This window comes from Brassica napus, unplaced genomic scaffold, assembly GCF_020379485.1.
Source record: "Brassica napus cultivar Da-Ae unplaced genomic scaffold, Da-Ae ScsIHWf_1109;HRSCAF=1576, whole genome shotgun sequence".
Lineage (NCBI taxonomy): Eukaryota > Viridiplantae > Streptophyta > Magnoliopsida > Brassicales > Brassicaceae > Brassica > Brassica napus.
Window position 1 is genome coordinate 97,109 of NW_026014533.1, and position 21,428 is coordinate 118,536.

At 35.7% G+C, this 21,428-nt stretch overlaps 5 protein-coding genes across 8 annotated transcripts; 1 reads left to right on the plus strand and 4 right to left on the minus strand.

Moving 5' to 3' along the window:
* Positions 1–5,679: 5,679 nt before the first annotated feature.
* On the plus strand, positions 5,680–7,956 carry LOC106453713. The gene has a single exon (XM_013895930.2). The coding sequence runs from the start codon at positions 5,680–5,682 to the stop codon at positions 7,954–7,956; it is 2,277 nt and encodes a 758-aa protein (XP_013751384.2).
* An 87-nt stretch (positions 7,957–8,043) lies between these two features.
* On the minus strand, positions 8,044–13,727 carry LOC111200091. Of its 2 annotated transcripts, XR_007330738.1 has the most exons (4): positions 13,179–13,727; positions 12,006–12,862; positions 10,440–11,915; positions 8,044–10,356 (listed from the first exon to the last, which is right to left on the minus strand). XR_007330738.1 is itself a non-coding variant. In XM_048771348.1 (3 exons), the coding sequence occupies exons 2-3, from the start codon at positions 12,858–12,860 to the stop codon at positions 11,127–11,129; spliced, it is 1,644 nt and encodes a 547-aa protein (XP_048627305.1). In that variant the 5' UTR covers positions 12,861–12,862; positions 13,179–13,727; the 3' UTR covers positions 8,044–11,126. The 2 variants fall into 2 exon arrangements, 1 of the variants encoding a protein (XP_048627305.1); XM_048771348.1 differs by having other exon boundaries at positions 8,044–11,915.
* On the minus strand, positions 8,348–8,877 carry LOC106453714 (uncharacterized protein At4g04775-like). Its single transcript, XM_013895931.2, has 2 exons — positions 8,722–8,877; positions 8,348–8,650 (listed from the first exon to the last, which is right to left on the minus strand). The coding sequence occupies exons 1-2, from the start codon at positions 8,875–8,877 to the stop codon at positions 8,348–8,350; spliced, it is 459 nt and encodes a 152-aa protein (XP_013751385.1).
* Positions 13,728–15,635: 1,908 nt separating the features above from the next.
* LOC125575100 (GLABROUS1 enhancer-binding protein-like) lies at positions 15,636–17,212 on the minus strand. 2 transcript variants are annotated; one of them, XM_048771344.1, is made up of 5 exons: positions 17,017–17,212; positions 16,782–16,937; positions 16,413–16,715; positions 16,211–16,336; positions 15,636–16,113 (listed from the first exon to the last, which is right to left on the minus strand). In XM_048771344.1, exons 2-5 carry the CDS (start codon positions 16,935–16,937, stop codon positions 15,790–15,792), a joined length of 909 nt encoding a protein of 302 aa, XP_048627301.1. In that variant the 5' UTR covers positions 17,017–17,212; the 3' UTR covers positions 15,636–15,789. The 2 variants fall into 2 exon arrangements, with proteins under 2 accessions (XP_048627301.1, XP_048627300.1); XM_048771343.1 differs by lacking the exon at positions 17,017–17,212 and having other exon boundaries at positions 16,782–17,010.
* Positions 17,213–18,265: 1,053 nt separating this feature from the next.
* Positions 18,266–21,274, minus strand: LOC106454945 (beta-glucosidase 42). Of its 2 annotated transcripts, XM_013897020.3 has the most exons (13): positions 21,092–21,274; positions 20,964–21,030; positions 20,831–20,889; positions 20,682–20,757; positions 20,538–20,612; positions 20,369–20,456; positions 19,994–20,219; positions 19,732–19,847; positions 19,353–19,570; positions 19,226–19,260; positions 19,005–19,107; positions 18,731–18,839; positions 18,266–18,623 (listed from the first exon to the last, which is right to left on the minus strand). In XM_013897020.3, exons 1-13 carry the CDS (start codon positions 21,194–21,196, stop codon positions 18,428–18,430), a joined length of 1,473 nt encoding a protein of 490 aa, XP_013752474.1. In that variant the 5' UTR covers positions 21,197–21,274; the 3' UTR covers positions 18,266–18,427. The 2 variants fall into 2 exon arrangements, with proteins under 2 accessions (XP_013752474.1, XP_013752473.1); XM_013897019.3 differs by having other exon boundaries at positions 20,682–20,889; positions 21,092–21,250.
* Positions 21,275–21,428: the final 154 nt, after the last annotated feature.

The window sequence follows — 21,428 nt, forward strand, 5'->3', positions numbered from 1 at the left end:
TAATAATATCTTTATAAGTTTTTAAAAGTCATAACAATATATATTTAAATTGACAACAATAAATATAAAAGTTGTTAAATTTTTCATTATTTATTTATTTATATGGTGAACGGACTACGGTTGATGTTTTTATGATTACATAGATGAATACGAAAGAGGTTAATAACAAATTCTCTCATCTTGATCGACTAGCACATTCATAAATAAAACATAGAAAATAAAACAAGTGTGAAACGAATTAAATAGATGAATTATGTTTTTCTTTCAAAAAATGTTCATTTAAATATACCAAATACTCCAATTATTATAAAATTCTAAAATGCGTATAAACGTCTAGTTAGGATTTAAGTAGAAATGTTCAATCCGGAGATCGGTTCGGTTTCGGTTTGGTTTTTTTCGGTTTTTTGGTATTTCGGTTAGTAAAATATAACTACCATTCTAAATCCATATTTACTTCGGTTCAGTTCGGTTTATATACCACCGGTTTTTGGTTTATTCGGTTTTATACCAAAACATAATTATTTAGTTTGGGATGATATTATATAAATTTTAGAGTCATATTGTCATCGCATTCACTTATTAAAAAAATATTACATTTTCAAATAAAAGAACAAAAAAAAACGCTTATACCTTCAGATGGAATAATAAAATCTAGAATTAAAATCAAAGCTCCAAAGTAAAAATAAAAAACAGAAGAGAAGTATGATCAAAGAAAAGTTTTTCCACTCTTCCATATTTAGTGTGCATCAAAGTCATGCTTCCTCGAGTGAAACTCTGTTTGTTTATAAATAAGAAAAAAGTTGTGACGAATTTTTTAATAGTTATTATCCATCAAATTTATAACCCTCACTTAAATTTAATCAATGCTAAAAGAAAGTAAAAAAATGATTAAAAAAAGAAGACTAAGAAAATAAAAAGCTTCAGTTATGATGAATTGTTATTTAGTTATATTTTAATTGTTTTTCAAATTAGGATTTTTATTACTATAAAAATATGGTAATAATTATTAACAAAAGAATAACTTATATAACAAATATATTTTCATGTGGCGTTATAAAATATGTACATATTTACATGTTTCTACTTTTGATCAGTTTTATTCGGTTTATTCGGTTTAATCGGTTATAAACCAAACCATATCCAAATCCTACGGTTTTTATAAAATCATATTCATTCGGTTTATATGGTATATACCAAAACTACACCGTATTGTCTATTTTGGTTCGGTTCGGTCTGGTACGACTCGGTTTTACCATATTGGACATGCCTAGATTTAAGGTTTAAGGGATACATTTAAGATTTAAGGATTAAGACATACATTTAAGTATTAGCATTCTTAAGACTTTAGGTTAATGTATAGATTATAGAATCATTTTTTGCAATATAATTTTGATGGATTAAGACATGCATTCAAGTATAGCTTTTATCTGAGAAATTTGGAACATAATTTTTAAATTAATTGTGGAAACGACATTTCTTTCATGATCCTATATGGAACCAGCCATTTTTGCTACCTTGTGAGTTTGGAAACTTTTCGGTGGATCTTCTATAAACTACCATCACACATCACAAACCATGTGCGCCCGTCCTTTTAGTTTTTTTTTTTAATTATTTTTTGTCGTCTCTTGCTTGTGAGCATCTGCATACTTTATTCTTTTTTTTTCATCCGCTAAAGGCTTTATGCTAAAAAGTACGATGCCAACCTAACATAAAACATTTTTTATGGTAATTCGTATAGGATGTTTAGCGGTTAAGAAAAATTTAAAGGCAAGAAGAATGAAAGGAGGCACAATTTATGCACGATGTAAAGCACCTGATGAGTCTCTCAATCATGTATTTTTTGAATGTACACCGACGGTTCAGGTTTAGGCGTTATCAAGAATTCTATCGAATCCACACATATTTTCCAATCAGTCCCTTTTTGCCAGTATAGATTATTTATTTTGGAGGGTTTCTCCGGAGATGGAAGATTATCAATTTGCATGGATCTTATGGTATATATGAAAATGTAGAAATAATAAAGTTTTTATCAATTTGGACATTGAACCGAAAGATATTTTCAAATTGGCAGAAATGGAGTCATTACTTTGGGCAGAGCCACAGATTTTGCTTACGCATGGAATAAATCAAACTCGCTTACCAGTAGCAGCGATGGTATCGACTATTCCAGGTATATGGTTTTTTACGGACGGATCATGGAAAACTCAAGAAATCTTTTCAGGACAAGGGTGGTATAGTAAACTGGAAGGTTCTGATGGTTTAATGGGAGCGAGGATACAAGAGCGAGTCATTCGCCACTTCACTCGGAGATAGAAGCTTTCATTTGGGAAATAGAATGTATGAGGAATCTTAAACAGTTTACTGTTACATTTGCAACGGATTTTTCTCAGTTGGTGAAGATGGTTTTGGAACCAGAAGAATGGCCAGCCTTTGCAAGTTATTTGGAAGATATAAAGTTTTTGAAGAGAAATTTCAACAGTTCAGAGCTCATTCATATACCACGGACGTAAAATTTAAGGGTGGACAGTCTCACACGCAGTGTAAGAAAGCAACAGTCGTTTTTTGTCCATGTGGATGCGGAGCTACCGGTTTGGTTTGCAGAGTCTACATGAGTCTGTATAAGTTGTTGACAAAAAAGATAATATTCATTCAAAAGAAAAATACACTGTTTGATATACAAACTGGCGGATAAAAAGAATTCCTAGAAGCAAGAGCCCAAAAAGACAACTAAAACCTAGAATGGGACAACTTATGAACAACATAAACAAAGTAAAAATTCTAGAAATCGGAACAAAAACACAAAAGCGAAAGAAAATCCAATGCAACAAACCTCCTAAGTAGCATAAAGAAATGATATGGATAAATTGTTATTGTCTAGAACAGCCACCCGATTCCATCCACTTGTAGGGGCATATGAGCTGGATCAAGTGTGATCTGAGTTCTGATCCTGGTAAAACCTTCATCTAAACTGTATGCCCACAGCGACAATCATAACGGTATATGACTTAAGCAGGACTAGACCTGCGCAAGCTTGAGTATGTTGTCAAAAATATTTGGTTCCTACACAAACGCCACAAGCAAAAACACATGCAAGAACCCCATAAGAAATGAGTTTACTCCTGCATTAAATTGCTACGTGCTAAAAGAAAATGTAGGAAACATGAAGTATGCTTGCAAAGTAGGGTATGGTCTATACAAGGAGAAAAATGTGCAAATCCAGATCACGAGAGCACCGTAAAAATCTGTACTTATCCAGACGTGGAAAGTAGTAAGACTTGCATTTGAATCACTACCCAAGGTAGATTCACACCAGCACCGATCGATAAGACTGGCGATTGCCTAACCATTGTCAGGGTGAAAGTCACACCAGCAGAAGATAAAAGTCTGACAATTGCTTTCATGCAGGAAGTAGAGTGCATCATCATACAACATTGATAGTGGCCTGTATTCGAGTGGCGGAGAGCAATGTATATATCGACATCGGCAGGAGCCAACCTCCAGGAGGGGAATACGATATCGAAAAATATAACCTCCAGGTTCAAAACAAGTCTACAAATGTATAATGTTCATATCGACAGGAGCTTACCTCTGGGAGGCGAAATACAATATAGAAATATATAACCTCAAGGTTCAAAACATGTCTACGGTTTTACAATGATCATATCGGCATGACCCTACATCTGGGTGGCGGAATACGTTATAGAAAAATACTACATCTGGGTTCATATCGGTAAGGGCCAACCTTCAAAGGCGGAATACGATTTCAACAAAGATAGCCTCAAGGTTCAAAATCCACAGATTTACAATCAATCATCTAAGAACCTTCGAGTCCTAGATTAGTTAAAACAAAGGCTCAATGCCTCAAGGCTTCATTGACTAACCCGAGGGTTACCTAAAAGTAGCTATAATCCTTCCCCCGGGAAACACGCTCTGAAACGCCTCAAAACACCCCAGTACCTAAAGGTATAGAGCTGGTAATTCCTATGGGAAAACAGTATCGATTTGCTTGAACCTCCAAGTTATAAGGATATCAATCCCACCGGGATTCCAACTCGACGGACCTCCGGGTCATACTAGCGATCAGGCTCCCTGGAGGTCTATGCTATCATTCCCTTGAGCTTCCAAACTCCTTTACCATATCTAGAGGGCTTCATAAACATATCAAACAACAGAAAAAAAAAATTAAGGTAAATTTGAGTAAAGGAGATTAAAAAAAAACTATGGTAAATTTGAGTAAAAGAAATTAAAGTTAATTATCTATGTAATAGAACGTAAGTAGAAAAATCTTTATTCGAAAGTAATCAAATAAAAATAAAAAAAACAACCAATTATACTCAAAATATTAACAATGTTATTTGTTTCCAATTAAATCATAATCAGTTTGGGTGATATGATTTATTTGATAGAAACTTTAAGAAGTGTATGTTGTTTAACAATCAATTTTAGTTTGTTTACTATTTAACTAATTTTAGAAAAAAATCAAATAGATTCACTTTACTCATTATCTACATCAATAAGTTCAAACAAAAAGTATTGTGAGAAAAGAAAAGTATCAACATGTTCAAAAACAAATGAATAAAAGGAGAAATAATCCATGATTTTATATATTGAATTTCAAATGTAATTTCGAGTAATTTAATTTTACTTATTTTATAGTAAAGGTATAGAAAAATCAAAAAAATATATCATAACTATACTAATGAAAAGAAAATTCTTATTAATTTTCAAACCTTTGAATCTTAATAAGAATAGCAAAACATGTAGTGAAGATTAATATTATTTTAAGTTGAGCATAAAAAATATTTTAAAAATATATTAAAATTTAAGATAATTTTTAATTTTTTTTTAGTTGTTTACCCGCCTGTACGGTGGGTTTAATCCAAGTAAATACAAATAATTTTAAGAAAAAATTGCCAAAACGGAATAGAAAAACAAGTACATTGTCCCTTTGCCATAAATCTCTTTTTGGTCAGATTTGGACTTAGGTACCCCTGATGAACTTTGAAAAATCATATCAATTATTTTAAGAATCCTAAAAATATGGAAAAATATACAAAATGTATATAAACAAGAGACAAACATATGAAAAATACTTTGGTTGACTAAATAATTGTGGAACACAATTTCATATTTTGGTCTACCGATGGCAGAAAACATAATCTAGTGTCTACGAGGATGTAGATTGCATATTCGGTTAACTACATAAATATCTGCAAACACCAGAAATTTAAATCGACCATTTGTTATAATTCTAGCATGATAGAATTGAACGACTACTCTTTCTTTTATTTCTGAACTACGGTAGACATGGTAGAAGTAAACGACTACCATAACTTTTATTTCTGAACTACGGTAGATTTGATTTACTATTATTTCCTGATATAACTACAGAGGCCAAATGACAAAATCTGCCATGTTTCACGAGTCTGCCATAATATTATTCCATAATCTACCACATTCCTTTATTCTTCGGACAACGTAATGTACGTTCTACGAATTTCGAATTGTATAGTTTCCTTAAATATCTCCATAATCTGGTAAGAGAATATCTTCTAAATCTATTTTCCTTAAATTTCGTGTATTCCAAGTAAATTTTTTTAAAAAAAATCGTGGTCTTCTTCTTGGTGAGAGGATTTTGATATTTTTCATCCAAAAATTTTGAATTTCTTGTTGAAGAAGATGCATATCTATGCTTCTTGTGGGTTGTGGAAATTTGATCCCCTTAAAGGATGGGGATTTGCGGTTGATACGAACAAACGAGGTAGAGTATTGTACATGGAATTGACAAGTTCCTTTGAAGACCTAAGCCGTATGGTTTTAGAAGATTTTGGAATTGACCAAAACCTTGTCGAGCTTGAGTTAAGCTACTTACCTATGGAGTTAATCGGTTCAATAGACTGTCCTCCAGTTATCATTGAGAGTGATCGGCAAGTCAAAAATTTTCTTACTTATGTACGTGGAAAAACTTCTACAAGGTTGTGTGTGTCTACTTCACCTATCAGTGGAAACAACAGCAACATTGGGGTTGATAATGAGAAATCTAGCTCGCCTATCAGAGAACAAGGTGAACCTTCCTCGTTTCCACCTCGAGCTGACAGTGTTCGTTCATCTGAATCAAGCAAGGATGTTGAAGATAATTCCAACTCAAACGCCAATAAAGAAGATGATGTTCTCGCCATTAAAGCAAAAGAAGACGATAATGGAAAAAGTGTTCGGTTTTCTTTGGTGGATGTTGTGAAGAGGGGTGAAACGTTTCAAAACAAAACCATGTTGAAAGCAACTATGGAAATGTCGGCAATGACGCATAATTTCGATTACAAAGTTGTGAAATCTGACAGAAACCTTTGGTACATCCGATGCAAATACAACCCTTGCAAATGGAGTGTTCGAGCTGAGGGGTTATCAGGTTCCACATATTTCATCATCAAAAAATATGTGGCGGATCATACATGCGCTGCGTCGAGTATGAATAATGGTGGTCGGACAGCTTCTGCAAAGACAATTGGCAGTCTAATAATGCATAGGTATGATGGTGTGAAAGAAGGTCCCAAAACAAATGATGTCATACAGATTATGAGGATGGAACATGGATGTGAGATATCTAAGTCCTTAGCATGGGATGCTCGGGAGTTTGCAATTAGCATGGTTAGAGGTATTCCAGAGAAGAGTTTTGGAAAAATTCCAAAGTACTTGCACATGCTGAGAGAAGCTAATCCAGGAACACATACGTTTTATGAAACCGATGTTGATGGTAGATTCAGATTTCTCTTCGTTTCGTTTGGCCAATCAGTACGAGGTTTTCAGACAGCCATGCGACAAGTTCTTGTGGTAGATGGGACATTTTTGAAGAGCAAATACAAAGGGGTCTTACTTGCTGCGACCGCTTTAGATGGAAACTCTAACTTGTATCCTGTTGCGTTTGCGGTTGTGGACTCAGAAAATGATCGTTCATGGGATTGGTTTATGAGACAGCTAAAGGTTGTTATTGCGGACGAGCATTCTCTAGCTTTTGTGTCAGACAGAAATGCCTCACTTTGTAAGGCAATAGAGAATGTGTATCCTCTTTCTCATCATGGAATTTGCATCCACCATTTGTTGAATAATGTGGTCACACATTACAGAGGAAAGGGACTGGCTGGATTAATTGCAAAAGCTTCTAAAGCTTATAGAGTCATTGATTTTCAGAAGCGATTCCAAGCTGTCTGCAATATTAGTCCAGCTATTGGAAAATATTTAACAGATGCAGATGTTACAAAGTGGGCTCGCTGTCAGTTTCCAGGATTCAGGTATGACATCAGAACGACTAACCCAGCTGAATCAATAAACTCTGCTTTGCGCACACCAAGAGAGTATCCAGTCATTCCTTTGTTGGATAGCATCAGAGAAATGCTGACCCGTTGGTTCTTCGAACGGCGCACACGAAGCAGGAAGCACACAAAACCATTAACTATTGCCATCGAGAAAAAGATAGACAGGCGGATTAATAAGGGTAAAACGTTTCTGGTTCAGCCAGTTGATGAGTACCGTTTTTTGGTTCGCGGAGATACAATCGACTGCCTGGTTGATTTGGATAGAAGAACCTGCTCATGTGGGAAATACGACCTACTGAAAATCCCATGTAGACACGCAATCAAGGCTGGTTTAACAGTTGGTCGAGCCCCATCCTCACTAACGGATGAAATGTACACGACTTCCACTTGGAGAACAGCTTATGAAGAAACTATCAATCCAATAGGTGTTCCGGAGGATAGTTGGGTTGTTCCAGATGATGTCTGGAATGCTAATGTGGAACCTCCTGAATCAAGAAGAGGAGCAGGAAGGAGAAGAAAGCGCAGATACGAGACGGTCGAAGACAAACTTCGTTCATCGCAAGGAGCTGAAGAAAAGAAGAGGCGCAGATGCAGTCGATGTGGCGAAGAGAATCATAACAGAGCTACATGCGACAGAGTGATTTAGTCAGTTCGTTGTTTTGGATTTTTCTTGCTTTTGATTAGCTTGTTTTCATTATGGTGTTGGTTACTTGATTTACTCGTTTTGCTTGGTTTTGGATTTTTTTGTTCTTGGTTATGGATATTAGACATCGTGTTATCTCTCTTGTATTTTTACTAGCTTCGTGAACAACATGAAGGAGAAGAAAATTGTGAACTGAAGCTACTAGCTTTGAAACAACATGAAGGAGAAGAAAAGTATTAGATTGTGAACTGAAGCTGATAATAGTCAGCAACCGAGAGTCAACAAGAAGCCATCAAGTGTATTATAGGCGATCATAATGAAAACAATAATGCAATCTTAAGCTATTTTGAACCCATCAAACTCAAACGACAAGCAACCAATCACTGAAACTTGATCAGACAGTAAGAGAAGTCCATATTCCCACGATTGCTCCCACAACAACCATAGCAACCGTCGTAATCTTTAGCTTCTGTTTCATATCCTGTGCAACTCTAGCAATCTCCAAGTTCACCTTCTCTTTGAACTTTTCTGACATCTCAGCTTCAACTCTAACAATTTCGGACTTCACTTTTTCCATAACCCTTTCTTCAAACTTTGTAATCTCTTGAGCAACTCTCTCATGTTTCGCATCTACCATCCGTATCTCGTCAATCAAAGCTTCATCAATCCATTTAAATAGATGATTCTCAGTTTTTCTCTATAGCAAAAGAAACCAAAAATCAGTCAGTATGGTGTTATGTGGAACACAAAATTGAAACATGGACTTACATCTCTTGCGATTTGACATCTGTAGAATCGTCGATACCTATTCTCCGCCGTCGATGAACCAAAAGTGGTTATACCCTCGCCACACCAACATCTTGTGGGCACACCATGATTAGAGATGCGAGGAAAACGAGCAGAAGAAGTCGTCGAACTGGTCATTGTTAATTCGTTTCGAGGCTCACAGGAATCGCAGACAAAGAACCCTAATCCCCTTTTCTCTCAAATTTATTTTCTTAGGTTTCGACAACTGAAAAGAAAATCACGTCTTTGGGGGTGTGTGGATCCGGGTTCAGGGTCGGGTTTTAATAACTTTCGGGTGGGCCTACTGGGTATAAACCATAAACGGTTAATACTCTATAACCCTTATATTGACTGGTAAAATACTACACCCTAATACACAAAAATCGACATTTGACAATTGTAAGAAGACAAATTTTGAAAATACGAATTTCTATAACTCCAACTTAAAATCGTCTTTTGAATATACTTAATTTTTATTTTTTAAAACAAAAAATTATTTTTCTTTCTTTATGTGATTTAGGGTATTGTATTTGAAACCTATCTATACTAAAGTTTTTGATATAACTTCAAGCTAATTTAGGGTGTAGGGTATGAATCATAGTTAATGTAGGATTTAGGGTATGAATCATAGCTAATAAACGGTTTAGTGTATGAATCATAGCTAATAAACGGTTTAGGGTATGAATCAAAGTTACTTTAGGTTCTAGAGTATGAATCGGAGCTGATTTAGGGTTTACGGTATTTTAGGGTTTAGAGTATATAATGACACCCTATGTGATTTATTTCCTTAAAGTAATTCATGAAACAGTAAAATAGTAGAAAAACCAATAATTCCATAACAATAAGAGTAATGTAAGAATCAATTAACCATGTCTTAAACCCAAAGAAGAAACAAACTTGAAATCTAAGAGGATCAAGCTAAAAATCATGAAGTCAACCGAGGTCAACAGGTTTCACCGGAGCACGTTTTGGAGGCTTAAATGTAGACATCCGAGATTGCAAGACCGCATCATTTGCTGCTTCCCAAAGATCAAAAGCTATCTTGTGTCGGGCTTCTTTGATGTTCTCGTCGTTCACCAATGAGAAATCTAATCCAAGTAGATGGCACTCTATGAACTTCAATGAATAAGCACCACAATCATTACCACTCATGTTTAGGCCGCGCATGGGGACATATGAAACAGTATACTGTTTCACATTGAAATCTTTCTTCCTCTCTGGCGACTGGACTGCCTTGACGATTCGTGGAATGAGGACGGCAAAAGCTTCGATGACCCTGTTGTTCTTCTTACCCCCACAATCGAAGACATCAATTGTCCGGTTCACAAGATTGACGCAAATAGAGATCCAGTGGATTTGGTTAACACATATAGGGATGTAGAGACGATCGACATCAACGCTCCATACTGAACCTGTGCTTCCATGATATGGAAGCTCGCCTCTTCCATACTCGAGAAAATTGTCGTCGATTTTGTACCCTCTCCTGTTTCCATCAAACTTCCCATAGGCCGTGATAATCTGATTACTGAACATACAGTTCAAAAATGCGACTCGGTCTGGACTCCACCGACGCAATGTGGTTTTCTCCCGAAACAAATACATCATGGCGTCCATGTCCTGAAAAAGACAATACAATTTTGTTTAGGAATGAGAACCAACAACAAAAAGCAATCTGCAAAATATTTCAGAGCTAAACTCACAAAGTTCTTCAACCAAATATTAGGCCCAATAATCCGCGAGGCTAACTCTGCATCAAATGTAGATGGCCCAATCTGAAGTACTCTGTAAAAAGAAAGCATTGCTGTGATGTTAGTGAAGAGGTAGATTTGAGGAAAAATAAATAAAACAATTCAAATAACTTACGTGGGATTCAATGTCCATTCAGTTAGTTTGGCCCATTTCTCTTCTGGAAGGAAAACTAGCTCGTAGTCTTTCGCTTTGCAACGAACTTCTATATCATCACTATCAACCAAGAATGGTGTTTTGAAGATCTGTGGCCGAAACGAAGTCATTGGCGTAGTGAAATCAGAAGGTCCTTCGGACTGCTTGTCTTGAGATGGATCAAAACCGTCAACATTTGACTCTTGTGTAAGGTTACCCATTGTCTTCTGTAAGTACTCTTGGGTCCCTATATTCACATCTAAGGTGCTAAATAAGCTGCCAAACACATCAGACAAATCTGCATCCTGGTTATAAAACACAAAACATGACATTAATATTTTTAAAAGAAAGATTCCATCCAAAACATCATCCTTACATAATTATTACACACAGCAAAGACAACATCATCCTTAAAATAATATTACAAACCGCAAACCGAGTACATGAAAAAGAAAAGCAACCAAAGACATGAAAATATAACAGCAACCGAAGACATGAAAAATGATCTACTTCTTGTTTACCTTTGTCTGAGACCTTGTCTTCGCAGCATTCGCAGGCCCACCATTGTGAGCAGTCGCAGAAGCTCGACTGCGATAAGGAGCAGAAGCCGCACTGCGAGAAGGAGCAAGACCACGAGTAGAAACTGATGCAGGAGCTTCGGTAGAAGCCCGAGTAGGAGCAGGAGGACGACCAGAAACCGAAGCCGGAGCAGTGGCAGCAGCAGCAGCAGCAGAAGGAGTCCAAAACGGATCAGTACCACGAGTCTGAGTATTAGCAGGCGCACCACCCTGAGTCTGAGATGAAAGGATCTTCTCCTCTAATTTGGTAAAGCGGTCTTCAATAATCTCGCGTACCTCGAGGCCTAAGGCAGTAAAAGAAGAGTTAAACATACTCTGGATATAGGACTTCATTTCCTCTTCAAGATCTCTATATTTCTCGGTTGATCTTTGGCAAAGTAACCTCTTCTTCCTCGACTCCGCACCAGTATCCCGAAACCTGTTCTTCCTCTTCTTAGTAGGAGACACACGGGTGCTTTCTATTTCTTCTTCAATTTCAGTTTCACTTGTCTCTACAGCCGCTTCCTCATCTGAACCATCTTCCTCAGAACTGTACTGAAATGGTTTCACTGTTTCCTTATAAGCCCAAACATGCTTACTCCAGTCATACTTGTTTCGCTGCATGTCAATGATTAGATCAACTCTTTCATCCTTCATCTCACAGGCTCGAACAAACTCGGCATCAGTAATCACGTCTTTGAAATTTCCAGATGTAGAAATGGATGGAAACACATCTCCCTACAAAAAAAAAATTTAAAACAGGTTAAAGACACACCAATTTAAGAACTATGCACATCAATAACATCAATTAAAGGAAACAGAACTTACGGTGGAAGCAAAATTAGACTCTATGGTAATAATATCCTCATAGGAAATCTTAGCAGATCCTTTCCAATTCCTGCACCTCATGGTAGTCACGCCTTCTCTCAGTTTCTGACCCAAAAGAGACCCAATGTCCGGAACAGCTTCCATCAACCAAATCTGAAGTGCATACGAGAATCCATCTACGACATAACTGTTTTGCGTCTTCACTTTATCCCTAGCGTTGATAATGGAACTCACCAGCATATCAAAAGAGTGAAGACCCCACGGATATTTCCTCATCTTCTCGAAGTTCATCACGAGCTTGATGTACTTGTATGGGATCCACACCTTCTCATCCTTCGCCATAAGAATACCAGCAATCACACACAAATAGACCAACCGCAGCCTATCAACACGAGACCATGTATTACACAACTTCACATGAACCTTCCTGATTTGCTGAACCGAAATATTTTTCTGTCTCCTTAGCAACTTACTCCAAAACCCTCCATCATATGCCCAGTCATCAATCTCCAAGTCGGGCTCGTCTTTGTATTTCAAACCTGTGATGGCATAGAATTCTTGCATTGAAAATCTGAGAGGCCTCCTAGCATAATGGAACCACAACTCATAACGCTTTGCGGACAGAAGCTGCTTGCAAACGAAGGTGTGGATCGCTCTTGCCGAAAACTGAAGCTTGTGTACATGAATGGCCACAATCTGAGCAAATAGCGGATCCTCCGACACTTCTTTGTACTCGTCTGGACAGTACTTCGCCACCTTCGCAAGTATGGAAGTTCGACAACTGTTGTTGACCTTCTCAACTTGTGTTTCAGTTCCCTCTTTGAATAAGCATTTAGGCAACTGATCAATTGTCATACCTATAAACAATGCAAGAAACACAATCACTACAGTCAATATTTATAAACGCATGCATCATAATATAATTCACAAGATAAAACAAGAGAATTAACCAAAGCTCAAAAAGTAGGAAATTTTGATAAGAAACACAATCACTAGAGATCGGTTGCTACAAAAACAAATTAACCAAAGCTCAAAAAAGTAGGAAATTTTGATAAGATTGAAGCCTAAATAATAATTCACAGAAAAAAGAATCGAAACTTATGACATTCAAAATCGATCTTAAACAAGCTCAAGTAAGAGATACAAAGACATGCAAAAAATTCATAAACAAACCTGAGGAGAATCGATTGGTTTGCTTGAAACTATGGCTGAGAGAGTGAGAGCGGAGCGGTGAGGCACGAGTTCAGTTATCGGCGAGGTACGAGCTTCAGCGGTCTTCGGCGACTTAATTGAGAACGAGTCGCGAAGTGAGACGAGGTCTCTGAGACTTCGATTAAGAAGAAGAAGAACACCGGCGGAGTATTACCGGCCAAAACGACACCGGCGACGGCGAGATCCCCTTCAAATCGTCCTTTCTCTCTGTCGCCAAAGGAGGAGAGAGCAATTAGGGTTCGTCGAGCTTGGGGGAAATTTTGGTCGATTTTCCCCTTTTGTATTTTTTTTTTAATAATTAAATTAATTAAAAATAATAATAATATTTTTTTAACATAATTAAATTAACAAAAACGTTTAAAAGATTAGATTAGGGGTTTAATTGGGTTTACAGAAAACATTATGACATTAGGACAACTTATAATTCATATTATGGCAAAGGGACAATCTACTTGTCTTTTTATTCCATATTTCCAATTTTCCCTAATTTTAATATGGGTGTGTAGGGGCGAAGGGTAACATGTACTTTGCACCAATTGCCCGGACTCTCCAGAAGTTTTGAGGTTCATCAGAACTTGTTGGATGCGCATATGACCAGAACCAACGTATACTTTACTAAACATTAGCAGCTATTTGCTTTGCTAATTCCCAGAACCTGGGCAAACAATTTTTTTCTTTACAGTGATGAGAGTTATACATTTAAGAGAAAACTCTGAACGTCACTTTGACCAATATTTTTCAAATCCTAAAATGGGCAGCGAAAAGAGAAGAAAAATAATATTGTAGCTCTCAAGAGAATAACAATCTCATGTATATTAATATAGAAACATTTAAAAAAGTTATAACTTGTAGTTTGTATTAATTAAAAAAATATCTTGCTGAGTTGTTATGTAATTAGAATGCTAATTTTGCTTAAGTGACGGCTTGAGAATCAATTGAGAATTTTGTTAGTCCAAAATTAAATTGCTATGGAATGTTATATTATATAATATGTCAATTATGAACCATTCATTTATAAAATTGAATTCTTTTCTTTAATAAAACCTACAAAATTACCTAATGTGATTAAGATATATATGACAATTAATGATTTTAAATAATAAAGATTTGCTAACAATATGTATACTTTCTATCATTTTTTTATTATTAAAATAAATTACATAATTATATTAATCATATAATAAAAAATTTGATTTTTTGTATATATTGTATTTTGAATTTTTCAAAACGAAAATAAATTACTAAAACTGTTAAAAGTCTCAAATAAACTTTTGTGATCAAGGTTTAAATTTTTTTTCTATAATAAGATACAATGATTATAAAATCATATGAATAAATAATTTTATTTTAATAGGTGTTTATGTTAATGTATATATATATATATCATATCGTTTATTAAACTATATACATCATATCAAAATACATACTTATATTTTAATATCTACGTTGAACATATTTTTAAAAGTTAATATTTTAATTTTTAAATCTTCATATTTTTGAAATGATTATAAATTATTGAAATCACTAAACATTCCATATTATAAAAAAATCGTTGGTGTAAAATTTTGTTACAAAAATATGCAAATAATCATAAAATCATATGAATAGAAATCTCATTTAATAAATATTCATATTAAAAGTATACTATATATCTATGTTAATATCATTTAAATTTAAGTATATATCATATACGATAGATAAGATTGATTGTTTTGATTTATTTACTCTAAAACGATTGCAAATAACAAGATCAATCGTTTGATTTATATGCACACACCAATTTATTACATAATAGTAAACCGATTTCTTAGTTATTTAATATATAATTATTATTTTTTTTTATAATATGAAGAAAAACATAAAATAAGTAATAAATATAAAATATTTATTCTGCTCAAGACGCGGATCTTAACATAAGTACGCATGTCTTTATTATTTTAAATCTTAAATATTTTCTAAATCTCAGGCCAAAACAAAATAACGAAATGAGAATAAACTCAAAAATCAATATTTATATCAAACAATATCCAAAATGAAAAAAGTGACACAAAAATGAGAAAAAATATTGAAAGTAATTAGGATTGGCACATGAACTTAAACTTTTCATAACCATAATTAACTTTTAAATTGTTAAATCATGATATAAAACCAAGCTCTCATATTTTCATTGTAACAAAATAGTAGACCTAAGGTTCTTCGGCCTAAACATTAGATTCTTATGCGATAAATGATTTTTTGAATAAAGTATTTTTAAAATGAAATCAGCTTATCAGTAAACAAATTATATAATTAACAAAAAAAAATTTAAAAAATTATTTAAGGACCAAAAATATTTATTCGATCAAAAATATAAATTTTATTTTTTTATAAAATATTTCTTAAATAATTTTCATATAAATTCACCATGCGCAGATCTTATCCTGGTTTCCAAGTAAAGTAATCAGTAAAAGAAATTGTAATAAGCTGGAGAAAAGAAAACACATCTTAACTGATTAAAACTTATACTAAAACGTACTACCAACTCTCTAACTAAACAACACCATTACAACAAAAATGATGCAATGGCCTAGTTTCATCCATCATTTGCTGCCTCTACAAGCTTTACGGTAAACCTAAGCTTCTTGATTTTCAATTTTACTTCCTCAGAACATAACGCTTTCCATTCATTGCTCAACTCTTTTCTTTTCTCCGTTCCAAGGTTCATCATCAGCTTCTTAAGCTGTAACTTCATCTGCCAATCACTTAAACCTTGCAAAATCGTGGTCTCAAACGCATCTTCAACAACGCGCAACTCATCATCATCAGTCTCTTTTCCGTCAAGCTCACCTTTCTCCGCCCCGTTTTCATTTACAGGTTCATCATTACTTACTCGCCCATTTTCCCTAAAGCCATTCTCCTGATTCAACACAAACACTCATAACTGTTACTGCGATAGCAAAACTTTAGACTTGGAAACAGAACTTGACAAAAAAAACGATAAATGAGTCACTTACGTCACTCTCGATCTGCATTACGCTCTCCATGCCTCCATTAGCAAATTCAGATTCTTTGCCATCAAGCTTACTACTTTCAACCCCATTGTAATTTACATGTCCAGCATTATCTAAGTGTTCATCCTCCTGATTGATCAGCAAACCATACACAAATCAGTTTTAACTATTAACAAAATCAAGAAACAAAAGATGAATCCTTCACTTGAGTATCTCCTGGTGCTTTCTCAGTGCCTCCGGCGTTAGCAGCAACTTCAGCTTGGTTTAGGCCCCAGATCATGTTGGAGTATCCAAAGGCTTGAGAGTCAGTGAGCCTAGTAAAGAGCGGATCTTCCCCACGATCGATTCTCTCCATGTGAAGAACGAACTTCCTTCTCAGCTTCCTGACCTTACTAAAAAGCTGCTCCTTGGAGAATCTCACATGGACGGAACCTTGCACGAAGCAGAAGAATCCATCCCAATCGAAACTTGGATCGTGCCTTGTCTTCACTCTGTATTCCACCAATCCCTAAATCCCACAGCGAGTGAGAAGAGGAGGATCTAATGGAAAGGAGTAGAGTCGATTGAAATGAACCTTTAAGATAGAGAGCTCATCGTCCTCGTTCCAGATCCGTTTGATCACCGGAGATGCCAATTTCTTCTTCTTGTTCTTGTTCTTGTTCTTCTTCGTCGAAACTTCTTCTGAGGGAGAATTCTGCAGACTAGTATCCGAGAAATTGAGGCCCTTCATCTGCACACATGTTTGCATCATAAATCAATTTTGACCCATATCGATCAGTGGGATGAGATGAGCCGAGAACAAGACGAACCTGAGAATGGAGCGTTAATCAAGTGGAGAGAGACGTTTTTTTCGACAACACCAAAGCCCTTAAATTATTCTAATTTCTAAATGAAAATCCGTTTTCTAAAGACACCCTCATATTTTCTTATATCTTTTAAAACAACCTTTATATTTACTCTATAGCGGGAAAAGGAATTTTGAAGATTTCATCACTCGCAGCGATTTCACTCGAGTTTTCGGTTCTCCATAGGTAGAGAAAAGTCAAATCTTTTTCGGTCTTCTCCTCTAAAATTAACAACTTCTTTAAAATCGTAGTCTCGTTTTCCTCTTCCTGTGACCGGTCTTGCGGCGACTCCACCGCCGCCGCAAAGAGTGTGTGGTTGTTCGTTAAGAAAAAAGTATATGCAGATAATTCACACTTGATTTCGTCTGATGTTTGGTTAGCTTTTTGGATTCATATTTGATTTTGTTTTTAACATAATCTCTCTAGTTCAAGAGGAAATAATGATGAACAAGTAGAGCCGGAAAGTGACTCTGATATTCTTACAGAATGCAAGTATATCTAGTGCAAAAACCCATATATATATATATGCTAATTTTGTATAACAGATCAAATTTTGTATTAAAATATATATATGCTAATTTTGTATGGAGCATGATAAATGTCAGGATCGGCCATGGTTGGAGATACTTTGATAGGAAATGTTCTAGATAAACTATTGCAAGACACATCTCTGGAAATAAATATACATATGATTTAGTTTGTGCAAACCTAAACTAAACAAATAACCGAAGGATGTCAGAACGTTGAGAAGACATACAGTTTGTAAATATTGATCATATGTCCCAGCGTAGCTGGTATTTGTCAATATCCTTGAAATTGTTCGATCAAAGATTTCTACACTAAACCGTCACTAAAATGTTAAGAGGACGCTACTCTATTAGAATGAAGCTCAGATAAGTCAAGCTCCATATATTGCGGAAAGCCATTGGTATGGGATACACTCAAAAAGGTTCCCATGAACATTGTTAAAAGCAAGTGAAATGGATTTTAAATTTGTCAAATATATTCCTGCCCTTTTCAAATATATATACCTGGCATCTCATAATTTGAATAGTTTAAAATGCCATGAACGTGTATCATATGGAATTATTTAATTTGATTTCCACATAAATGTATAGACCATGAATACTGTAACTATCATGGCCAAATCCATAGAAAGCCACGTTTAGTAAAATATCTTTTTGATGTGATAATACATATAAGGCAGATAAACTTAGTCAGAAAGCTTTTAAACCAAAGAGTGGCATAAGTCATTTGTTTTGTAACGAGTCTATACCACCATCATCATCGACTAATCTCTTTAGTACAAATTTATAACAACACAGCGCAAATCATGTAAATGTAATAGTAGTTTTGGATTTCCTTTCTCAATTTTTCATTCCTTTTTACCTTTGTTGTCTTCATCACCTTTAAGAAACTTCATGAACCAATAGGCAGAAGATTTTGGGTGACGGGTTAAACCATTCTTGTAGTCTACATATACCAAACCGAATCTCTTGGTGAAACCTTGCGCCCATTCGAAGTTGTCCAGCAACGACCATGCGAAGTATCCTTTTATGTCCACTCCGTCTCTGTTTCAGTTTCCGTTATTAACAAAACTAATTACTTGATATATTGCTACCTAATTATTTGTTTCCTGAGTTGCTGCCAGTAAGAATAAAGAGAAATGTTGGCTCACTTGATAGCCTCCGCGACATTGGCAAGGTAACTCTTGAAATAGGCAACTCTACGCTTATCGTCAAGCATATCATGGATAGAGGCAGATCCGTCATCTTCATCATCCATGCCTGCCGTGTTTTAACAAGATATCCAATGCTCAGGATATATGTAAAAGAAATGGGATATAACAAAAACAAAGTAATATTTTCTCAAATGCAAACTTAGCTATTCTGCTCTTCTTACCAGACTTTTGCATTTAATCGAACAATAGAGTTATAAGGATATGTAAGTACCATTCTCAGTAATAAATATTGAAGGGTGGTTGTATTTTTCGCTGACATAATTCAAAGTCTTCCGGATTCCCCAAGGCACAATGTAAAGCCAATCCGAAGCTGCCTCTAATTGGGACAAATTTGGTTACTTGATCACTAGCTCATGCGTACTTGCGTTGGCATATGTGCAGAAATGTTAACAGAGTCACTAGACTGAGAGGAGACTAAGAGAGAGCTCTTACCCTGTCTCCTATAGGCTCTCCATCTTCCCATTCAACTGTGGACAGAAAAGAAAGAGATGACTACAAGGAAGTAAGTAAGTAAGAAGATGCTAGTGGTGAAATAAATTTCAGTGTTTGTGTTTGTTACCATTCCTCTCCAATTCTTGTGCTTTGTAAAAGTCACTCTCAGCTTCGTTGTTTGAGACATGAGCAATTATCCTCGAAGTGTAGTGGTTTATGCCAAGAAAGTCCCATGAGTTCTGAAGCATAAACTCCTTCTCTTCCGGAGTAAATGTAGGAAGATTATCTCCAAGTTTCTGACGCATACTTGCAGGGTAGTCTCCAAAAAACAAAGGATCCAAGAACCTGCAAAAAGATTTTAATCTATTTTTTCAAGGACTGATGTATACTTCAAAACGACGTTTTCCTCTAGCCAAGTAACCCCAAGTCAATGGAAATTTGATATTACACCTTCTCAAAAAAAAAAAAAAAAGGCAATTATGCAACTCAATGCATATCTTACTTACCATCCAAGTTGAAAGTCAATACTCCTACCAGCAGCAACCTTGTCCTCCATTTTCTCCGAATTTGCCTCTGCCCACTCACAATCAACAGACAAACCAATTTCTCCGCCTTGACTTTCCTAGATTCATATATGTAAACGAAAAAGCGCACTGGTAAATAACAAGAACTGTGATGCGCACTAGCTGTCAACAACAGAACCGTTGACGCATCTTCCAATAAACCAAAGGTCCCAGAGAGAGAAGGAAACTAAAGTAGTGGCTATACCTTGTACTTGCTTCTATATACTGAAACAGCAGTTGCATGAGCCAAAACTTGATGATGTGAGACCAAATATGGCTCGATCAAGGGCTTTTCATTTCTTCCGGGTGCAAATATCCCAATGCAGTGTCCATTCACCGAGGTCTGAAGTGGTTCATTTAATGTAATCCAGTGCTTCACTCTATCACCAAAATTGGCAAAACAAGCTTCTGCATAGAGGCCAAAATAATCTCTGCACATGAAGAAGAGAAAGATTTAGTGTCAAAACAACCAGGAAGGAGGCTTCATATAAGAAATTGTGGAAGAATGCAACTGAAGCATAACCTTAAAACTTGTATCTCTGCATCTCAAGATCTTACAGATAAAGATTATACTACTTACACAATTTTCCTGTTTGTCCAACCCCCGATGGATTCCTGGAGATGTGAGGGGAGATCCCAATGGTACAGAGTGACAAATGGCTGAATACCTGAAATAGTAATCATCTTGTGAAATGATCATCATCTACAGACAGTGGAAAAGGGCTCGCTGCTGCGGGTGGAGAAAATACCCTTTTCAAGAAGGGAATTGATAATATTATTGTAGAAAGCAATGCCTTCTTCATTGACTTCAGTTCCCAGACCATCTACAACAAATGCAAACAAAAGAAAATAAGCCTTTCAATTAAAAAAAAAAGCAAAAGAAAAGAACATACCAGGGAAAATGCGAGACCAAGAAATGGAAAATCTGTAAGCGCTGAATCCTAATGCTTCAATAAGCTCAATGTCTTCCTGAAAATTACTGAAGAAATAAGGAAAGCATAGGAAAAAAAAAGGAAAAAAAAAGAAGTTTATTGTGCTAAACCTTATATCTATGGTAATGATCCACAGCGACATCGCCATTGCTTCCGTCAACAACTTTTCCTGAATCACAAAGTGTTAATCTACATAGTCTTCGTAGTGATAATTAAGCTGCAAGGAAGGAAGGAAGCGGATACCTTCAAGATGAGTGAACTTGTCCCATATGTTTGGCCCCTTTTTACCTTCGTTCCAGCCTCCTTCGATCTATAATAAGAATCAAAGGTTAATACCTTCTTTCTACACAAACTTCAATACAAGTTTCAACCTGGTAAGCGGAAGTGGCGACGCCGAAGGTGAAGGTGGAGGGGAAACTAGAGCGGTAGACGTCCGCAGAGACGGCAACATTATCCAAGTTAAGCTTCTGCGCCATTTCTGATCAGAGTGGAATCCGAGATGCAAAAGAGATGCGTTGACAATAAACTTTCAACACAAACGAAAATAATAATAACAATCATAATGTGTAGTTGTTAAATACCGCTTCGTTCAAAACAAAACAAAATACCGCTTTTCAGTGAGCCGGATAGTTTTTTTTTTTTAATTTCGGTTGAGTCAATTTGATCACTCTCTCCGGTTTATTTTTCCTACGTGTTATCGTATCACTA